Below are 8,796 nucleotides of genomic sequence, written 5' to 3' on the forward strand. Positions count from 1 at the left end.
AGAAATTTGTAAAAGTAGTTTTGTTTAGAAATTTAAAAAAATTATAATTATTAGATAATAATTATATGAAAAAGTTGAATATTTAAAATTGAGAATTATATTTGTTTGAGCATGGGAGGAAATGTTTTTAAAAATTATCTCATTTAATCATTATAATTTTTTTAAATTCTTATACCAAATACAATATACAATTTAACTTTTTCAAATTCTAAAATAATAATATTATAAAATAATATTCTAATAATATTTTATTCAACTTTCATCTTAACTTACTATCTAAACTTACGATCTCATTTGAATAATGAGATGAGATGAATTAAGATGATTTATAAATAGTACTGAGATTGTTAAATTAAGATGAGATGAAATTGTTTTTAAAAATTTGTATGTTTAGATAGAAGTGAAATGAGATAATTTTAATTTTTAAAAAATTTGATAGTTGTGGGTCATACCAATTATTGCATAGTATTTGAAATGACTGAGTATTAGTTATAAATATATTTATATTAAGTAATAGAATATAAACCTTTTAAGAATAATATATTAAGTAATAGTATATAAATATATTTAAATTTATATTAACTCTTTAGAGATTTGTAATTTGTTCTTAAATGGAAAATCATCTTTAAAATTTGGATAATATTACTCTTTTCTCTCTATTTTACCGCTTAACTCTACCTTTATTTTTTTAATTTTTATTTTTATTTAGTGATTAAAAAAATATTTTTTAATAATATTATAAATTTTTAATTTTTTTAAAAAATATTTAAAAATATATATAAAAATAAAATAAAATAAAATCCTATTAACAACTCTAGCTTCCAGCTACGAGTGTAGCAGCACTAATAAAATTTTACGGCATGCGTTTTGGATGGAAAATCATCTCTCCGTACCCTCAGAGTTGAGATGAGTATCCAAACCGAATCAGATGACTACTTTTATAACTTTTTGAGTGAATATTAGCAACATTAAATGCTCAATATTTATGTATATCTCTATTCACTTTAGACCTTAAAGTTCATATAACAATTTTTAAAAAATAATAATTGAATTATAATATAATTGTAAGAAAAAAAATTATATAATCTCTTATTATTCAAACAATTTTTATATATTACATTTTTTAAATTTTTTTTATCAAATTTTTAATATATAAATAATGAATAAAAAATTAATTTAATTTAAAAAAAATAAATTCAAAAAAAATTTAAAAAAATATTAAAAAAATATGATGTGTGAAGGTTAAAGAAATGGGAAATGCTTTGGGTCCCAAATTCGGGACCCAAAGTGTGTCCCGAATATATTTTTTTTTTTACTGAATGATTAAAAAAATATTTTTTAATGGTATTGTGATTTTTTTATTTTTTTATAAAATGTTTATGATGAATAAAAAAATACATAAAAATAAAAAAAAATAAAAAACCTATTCGGGATACAAAATGGGTTCCAAATTCGGAATCCATAACAGTGCCCTAAAGAAATTGTGTAGCATTGTTCTAATTGTAATTCTCTATTGAATGATACTATTCTGCTGCTTGAGTAACAGTTTATTTATATCATTAGTTATGAAAGTAATTTTTTTTTATTCATATTTTTTATTATATTTAAATATTTTAAAAAAATAAAAAAATAAATCATTATATTTAAAATTATTATTTTTTATTATTAAGGAAAAAAAAAACAAAACAAAATCATTGAGCGGTCAAATGGGTCGATAAATCGATGAGGATTGGACCGCATAATAGTTTTTTCCATCTCCATTTTCTAGAATCCATCCAAGGGTTGCTTTATTGATTTGTACTTTCTAGAGTACTAGGCATGGGGCCTACAGTGAGGTAGATATATACACGTTAACATGGTGTTTGGATTCAAAGTCGAGATGAAAAGATATACATATTAACATCTCGTTTGAATTCACAGATGAAATATAATAAATTGTGATAATTTAAAAATAATAGTAAAATTTATGAATTGAAACTTATAAATAGTAATAAATAGCATCTCTCAATCCAAATTGATTTTTTTTTTTTTGAATTTTGGAAAGTATAGATTTTTTTTTCTTTTAGAACCAAGTTCTATTGAAATTCATCTCTACAAAAGAGATTCAGATATGAGTTGAGATTATTTTAGATTAATTAAATAAAATATTGTTAGAATATTATTTTTTAATATTATTATTATTTTAAAATTTAAAAAAGTTGAATTATTTATTATATTTTGTATGAAAATTTGAAAAAATTGTAATGATAAGAAGAGATGAATTGAGGTAAGTTTCGAATTCAAACGAGACCTCAATATAATTAGGAATAGTCTCCAAATCAATGAAGTTGGCGACCAACATGATAACTACCAAGGCATCGTCATGGAGGTGGAGGATGTCTTCTTCATTTTTCTCCATGAATGTTATGATGGGTCCCACCGCGTGTCTCCTGGCGCCAACGATGGCCCTCCTTGCTATGAAAACTTCTTCGTACCAAGCTCTATAGGCGTGCGTCATTCATCTGGACGAGGTGGGCCCTCCTCCCACATATCCCCTTGCGATCATGCAGATTTCGCCTACCAGACAGCTTATCCTTACCTGGCTTCGATGTTGTGGGCTCCTTTGGCCCTTTGTCTCCTCAAGCTTTCACTTAGTCGGGGCCTTGGGCGGTCATTTGTTCATCATGCCGACATTTTTTCCTCCTGACATCGTTGTTCCAACAGGCTCCCCAACTCTTCCATCCTCTATTTTAGTGTATAACAGTCCTTAGTCTGATGTCGGTCCGTTTGGTGGTATGTACAGTATTTGTGGCCCTCCTGACCCTTTTTAGGTTCCTCCCGCTGGGGCACGTTCACCCTCCATAGCCATACTTGTATGTACGCACAGTCCGCCAAGAGCCCGAGTCGATGCCTCGTTCCTTCGTTTGACTTCCTACGCGCCCTTCTTGTTCCCTTAGCAGTTCACTCCACTATTCTATCATGCAGCTTTCTTATCCGCCTGTTCTAGCTTGATTCTCTGGGGGGCCGTCAAAGCTTAGAGGGTGTCCTCGGCATTGATAAAGCCGCCAGCACGGTCCAGGCTCTTGCCGCCCCTTTTAGCGTCAGTGGGAAGGCTTGACACGCAACCTCTCCTGTGAACCATGTGGGTCTTGAATGTCTCCAAGTGTTCCAGTAGGTCCTTGGACCCGTACACTTCTATCTGGGGGACCTTAAACTTGGTCGGGAAAGGAACGATCATGACTTTCCCGTTGTACAGTAGATCCGTGCTAGTAAGCAGCTAGTCTATAGAGGATGACGCGCCCATTCGCTTAGCCATTTTTGCGTACTTGTCCCCGACCTCCCGAAACTCAAGGTGTATAATGTGTCTTTCTTCTTCAACCATAACGATCTCTAGGGTGCGTTGTGAACCGGCATGCTCATTGTGGCTAGGTTCTGCTCCTTCCGCCAGTTTTCCATTGGTTCTTTGTAACACATCGTTTTCTTGCCAGAGGGCTCCCACCTCCTTCATCAGCTTCTTCATTGTGTCTCCCATTTCAGTGAGTCTTGCTTCCATCATTCCAAATTGATCTTCTTCTCTTTGTGAAGTCTAGGAACGTGTCGTTGCTAGCATATAAAGGACACACTTCTATAAGATATATCCCACAGACGATGCCACTGTTGATGTTGTATTTTGCAGCCTAAGCAACTCCGTGTACTGGGTTGATCTGTTCCTGCAAATATAGGAAACGAGGGCTCGGGGTAGTGGTGGATACCTCCGATGTCTAAGTTAATTTGGGTTATGCATTTGTGATCTAAGGAAATTTTAAATGAAAGTGTGTAGAGAGTTTGTTTGCCCTCGAGGGGGGAATATATATGCCTGGTAGGGATGATCCCTTGACAAGTTGATCGTAGTGGTGCCGCTTTGTACCCAGGTCGTGTCCTCTACCAACTCCTTTTCATGTGACAGGCCGACCCTGATCGTGGTGACCGCTGACAGCCTTGGGTCCTTGTCATGGCGTTTCTGCCTCCATCCTTCATTAAATGCGCCATGACCACGATCAGACGTGCCTACTTTTCAGGTCTATTCAATCGTCGGTGCCCAAGGGCTAGGATTGTCCCTGACCTAGTGCATGAGGATTGTCAGCCATTAGAAGTGTCAGGCCTTCTGACTTAGTCCCATGCCCCTCGTGCGTGTGTTCTACCTTGTTGCTTCTTTATGGGCTTCTTGGGCCGTCCTCTCCCTTTTTGACCTGATTCGACCCGACCCGACCCGACCATCCTATTCTCTCATACCAATTTCGTCCTACTAGTCTGTCCTTAGACCGATCAATGCCTCGTGGGTTCTGGCCCGACATTAGGAACAACCTCCCTCACAATACCTACTAAAGGTAAATTATGAATCTGTCTCCAGAAATATTCTTGGTAGAAAGTAAATTCACTTGAAAAAATCCTAGATAACCGCCAAGGATTGATTAAACCAACAAAAAAAAAAAAAAAAAATCAGGATCTTCCTTCCATGATCATTTCTTTATCACACACTATTTAAAAATCTATAAGGAATCGATTCTCCACTACCTCTTTGATGAATGTGCATGCCTTTTTATCATGCTTCTATTTAATGGTGATGAATATATTATATACCATTTAATACGATCAAAATAAGATGAGAGTGTTGTATATAACATCACTCTCTCCTACCTCTCTCCTAATATATATCATAGAGTTTGGTTGGTCAATAACTTGATCTATATCTAAAATTAATTTCTGTATTTTTCTAATAGGGAGAAATGGGACTGTGTACGTACCAATTACGTGCTTTTATAATATTTTGCATTTTATATTATATGGTAAATAATAGACATAAGCTAATAATTTGTTGAAGTTTGAATCTCTATCGCCAACGAATTAAACAAAACATTTTTCTATCACTTATAAAAATAGCGTAAACAAATTATTTTAAGTTTTAAAACTATAAATTATTTGAAAAATTAGTAATAAGCTAAATTCTTAAAATTACTTCTACTCGTATATGCTGAAGAAAATATTTATGGGGATTTTGATTCGAATAATCTCACCATTTATTTCAATATCTTCATTTTTAAGAATGTGATTTTTAAAATCTAAATTCCTTGGTACGTCATATTTGGCTATAAATAAGAAATTATTATAATAAGTCTTTAAGGGAATTATATATATGGAATTATGCTTGGTTTATCTGTAGACATTATAGGAATTCCATATCCTTTTCAAAATACCTTTATATTTTTCACTTAAAGTACATAACATATTTCAATATATAAAATTTTAAAATTAAATGAAAACGAAAGGAATAAAAACTACAAAAATTAAAAAGAAACAAAAGAAAATTAAAACCGAGAAAAACTAAAAAAATCCGAAATTAAAACCAGGTCAATTACAAAGTACACTGATAATTTGACTTTAGAGCATACTGTATGAACCAATCTTGCATTTAAGTATAAAAACTATATATAAACCATGATATTTTTTCAAATATAAATTATATATAATGTTTGAATATTTTTTGCAAAATATTCTCACCAAAACAATAATATCAAGCAAAATCAAGGAAATAGGGAGCACGAGGTGGCACGTGCACTGCTGCGCTGTCTTTTTTTTTTTTTAATATAATGATGGGCTGTCTATCTTTAAGTCAAAGAGAAGTTAAAAAGAACGATTCGTGGGAAGATGTGAAAGTGAAACTTACCACCTGTCAGATTGTACGAACGACGTAGAAAAATGTCACCGGTAAAAGGCCGTAAAAATAATTTTGTCCCGCCCTTTTTATGCCGCCGATTCCCGAGTCATCTTCCTATCGCTCTTTTCTGTCTAAAATTTTCTCTCCTTTTCCCACCACCTACGGATTTGACGGGCCGGTCCTCGCATTGACCTCCGGTCAACTCACCCCCCTCTCTACCGACCAATTGCTGTGTCGTGCCACACATGTCCGAGATTGACCAAAATCTCGCGCTTGGTCTCGGTCGCGATCACTCACGAAACTTTCGGGACAATCGCGAGATGTCGGGGCTGTGATTTTGGAGATCTGCACAGGATATCAGAATCTCAGCTATATGAGATTTGTTAGAGAGAGAGAGAGAGAGAGAGAGAGAGAGGATCTGATTTGAGATAGGGACTCGTACAGAGAGACAGTGTGTGTGAGGATTGAGACAGAGAGACATTTCCATTACTGCGTATAAAAAAGATTGCTCGCTGACGCAGAGAGGAACTCCGTTTTGCTTTTGCTTCTTCGAGAGAGAATCAATATTTCGAAATTTGAAACCACAAAAAAAAAAAAAAAAAAAAGCTTATTACTGTAAGGCGAAGACCTTCTGACTCGGAGATGGAGGGGGGGAACGTTGTTGTTTCACGGCGAAGTAACGATGGTTTTGGTGTTTCGCCTTATGATCCCGAAGAAGCTCACGTTCTGGCCGTCGATGACAGCCTCGTTGATCGGAAGATCATCGAGAAGCTGCTTAAGATTTCTTCTTGCAAAGGTTTGCCTCTTGATACGAAAGTCCTCTTTTTTCTTTTCTTCTTTTGTTTATTTCATCACGGAATTCTGATTGAATAAACCGTTGGAATGTCCAGTAACGGCCGTGGATAGCGGAAGGAGAGCCCTGCAATTCTTGGGGCTGGACGAGGAGAAGAGCTCCTCTGTTTCTTTTGATGTGAGTTTGAACAGAATTTCATGCATGTGAAAAAAAAAAAAAAAATCCAAATTCACATTGTCAAATGTTCATTTCCGTTATTGGATTCAGCTTCTGTGCATCAGAGATTCTGATTTTCAGCTGGGTGTCACTTTTAGGGCTTGAAGGTGGATCTGATCATCACAGACTACTGTATGCCTGGAATGACCGGATACGAATTGCTCAAGAAAATCAAGGTTAGAAAATTCCACATACATCACTTCCTAAGACGAAATCTAAACCGATTTTCGTTCGGTAAATCTAAACGCTTTGTTGAAACAGGAATCCTCTACTTTCCGAGAGATACCTGTGGTGATAATGTCTTCCGAGAACGTCTTGGCTCGAATTGACCGGTATTTCTTCTTTTCAAACAATCAAATCTATATTCAGTGAACGATATTGTCATTCGAGATCTTGTAATAAAATCTTTTATCTTCAATTGGAAATTTGTGTGGCGTAGATGTTTGGAGGAAGGGGCGGAGGATTTCATAATGAAGCCGGTGAAGTTATCGGATGTGAAACGTTTGAAGGATTACATGATGAGAGAGGTTGGATTTGGAAGTGAGAATAACGGAGGAATTGACAAGAGAAAGCTACAAGAGAGTTGCGATCTGAATTCCTCAGAACCGCCCGTTACGTCCTCAACGTCGCCGTCGCAGTTACCAGAACCGCCGTCGCGGTCGCCTATATCATCGCCATCGGTACCTTCGTCTATCCCTACACCTTTGGATTCTCCGATTAGACGGCTTAAAATTACCAACACCGGATGATCGATCTAGATCCATTCACACCTGCTTCACTCTACAAGTCGGAAATCCTCCAATCCATGCAATTACGTCCCTTTCTTCTCTTCCCTGAGTCAGAAGACTCAGAAGTCAGAACTGCAATTCTCCGTTACGTGTAACGGTTTTTGTTGCATTACGGGGTTGTCTTTTGGCGTCTTTTGTTTCGTTTGTTCCTACGAGGACGATGAGTTCCAGTCACTAATACTGAATTACTGATAATTATAACCGATTACGTTATTACTTTAAGATGAATCTAGCTATCCGATTCAAATTTCTTCGTGGAGGAAATAAAAAGGAGTTATGGCCCGTTGAGAGCACAAATATTGCAAGTATTTTAGACGTTAGATTTTCTTTGCATTAGTACTATTTACTCTCACATCTCATATCTATAATTTTTTTATAGGACGTTGAATATTTTTTATAGGATACGAAAATATTTTTCATAGGATATGGAGATATTTTTTATAGGGAGTGAAATGTATAGTGGTAAATAGTGACTGATGATAAAGAATTTTTATTCAAATATTACCTAAATACAAAATATTTTTTAATTTTAAATTTTTTTAATTTTTTAATTATTTCAATTTTTTAAACTTTTAAATAAAATATTAAAAAACAATATTACTTTTTTAAATTTCAAAATATGAATATTTTTAATTTTATAATATTTTTATTTAACATTTTCTTTTTTGTTTTTCAAAATCTAATAAAATATCTCTATTATTAACATATATTTCAAGTATCCAAATGGACATAAAATAAGATTTAGAGTTATTAACAGAAGAGAAAGTGCAAAATGGGATTGCAAATATGGATATGAATTTTGTATAATTTTCTGAGTCAAAAACTTGCACATAATTCTCACTCAAATATTTTAAGTCCACAATGAAATTTAGGTGTTATAATATTCAGAGAAAAGGTCTATCTCTTCGAATTATATAAAAGAAAAGAAAATAGTATTCTGAGAAAATTATAGGTAGAAATAGAATATGTCAATCCGGGAGGCTGCATAGATTGTTGGATAAGGGGATTTGGTAAGAGATTTGAGAAGATTTTGTCTGCTAGAAAGAATATTGGAATTGGGATGTGAAATGAAGATGTTGGAGATGTACCCTTAAAAGCCTTTTTGAGTTGGGTGGAAGTGGGGCTGAACTGTTTGTCTAATTGTCTCTCTGGGAGTGGCATGCTAGCTAGCCCTTGCCCTTTGTCTGGCCCAAAAGGGCTTAACATTAACAAACACACGCAATCAAACAAACAAAAATCACACGAGTTGCTGTCATACTCGCTGTTTGTTTCCACTTTCCAGATCAATCTTTCGACCCTACCTCTGTGAAGTGGTGTGTGTTTGG

At 34.4% G+C, this 8,796-nt stretch overlaps 1 protein-coding gene across 1 annotated transcript; it reads left to right on the forward strand.

The window, feature by feature from the left end:
• Window positions 1-5,795: 5,795 nt before the first annotated feature.
• LOC108989777 (two-component response regulator ARR5-like) lies at window positions 5,796-7,775 on the forward strand. Its single transcript, XM_018963513.2, has 5 exons — window positions 5,796-6,470; window positions 6,565-6,644; window positions 6,782-6,859; window positions 6,945-7,015; window positions 7,123-7,775. The coding sequence occupies exons 1-5, from the start codon at window positions 6,317-6,319 to the stop codon at window positions 7,430-7,432; spliced, it is 693 nt and encodes a 230-aa protein (XP_018819058.1). The 5' UTR covers window positions 5,796-6,316; the 3' UTR covers window positions 7,433-7,775.
• The last annotated feature ends 1,021 nt before the right edge of the window (window positions 7,776-8,796 follow it).

This window comes from Juglans regia, chromosome 16 (assembly GCF_001411555.2).
Source record: "Juglans regia cultivar Chandler chromosome 16, Walnut 2.0, whole genome shotgun sequence".
In the NCBI taxonomy this organism is placed as follows: Eukaryota; Viridiplantae; Streptophyta; class Magnoliopsida; order Fagales; family Juglandaceae; genus Juglans; species Juglans regia.

What these genes read in the sequence shown, in the direction of transcription:
- LOC108989777 (XM_018963513.2), top strand. Translation starts at nt 6,317, where the DNA reads ATGGAGGGGGGGAACGTTGTTGTTTCACGGCGAAGTAACGATGGTTTT. An exon ending in TAAGATTTCTTCTTGCAAAG is followed by an intron (nt 6,471 to 6,564) that starts GTTTGCCTCTTG and finishes TGGAATGTCCAG; the next exon opens with TAACGGCCGTGGATAGCGGA. An exon ending in AATTGCTCAAGAAAATCAAG is followed by an intron (nt 6,860 to 6,944) that starts GTTAGAAAATTC and finishes TTGTTGAAACAG; the next exon opens with GAATCCTCTACTTTCCGAGA.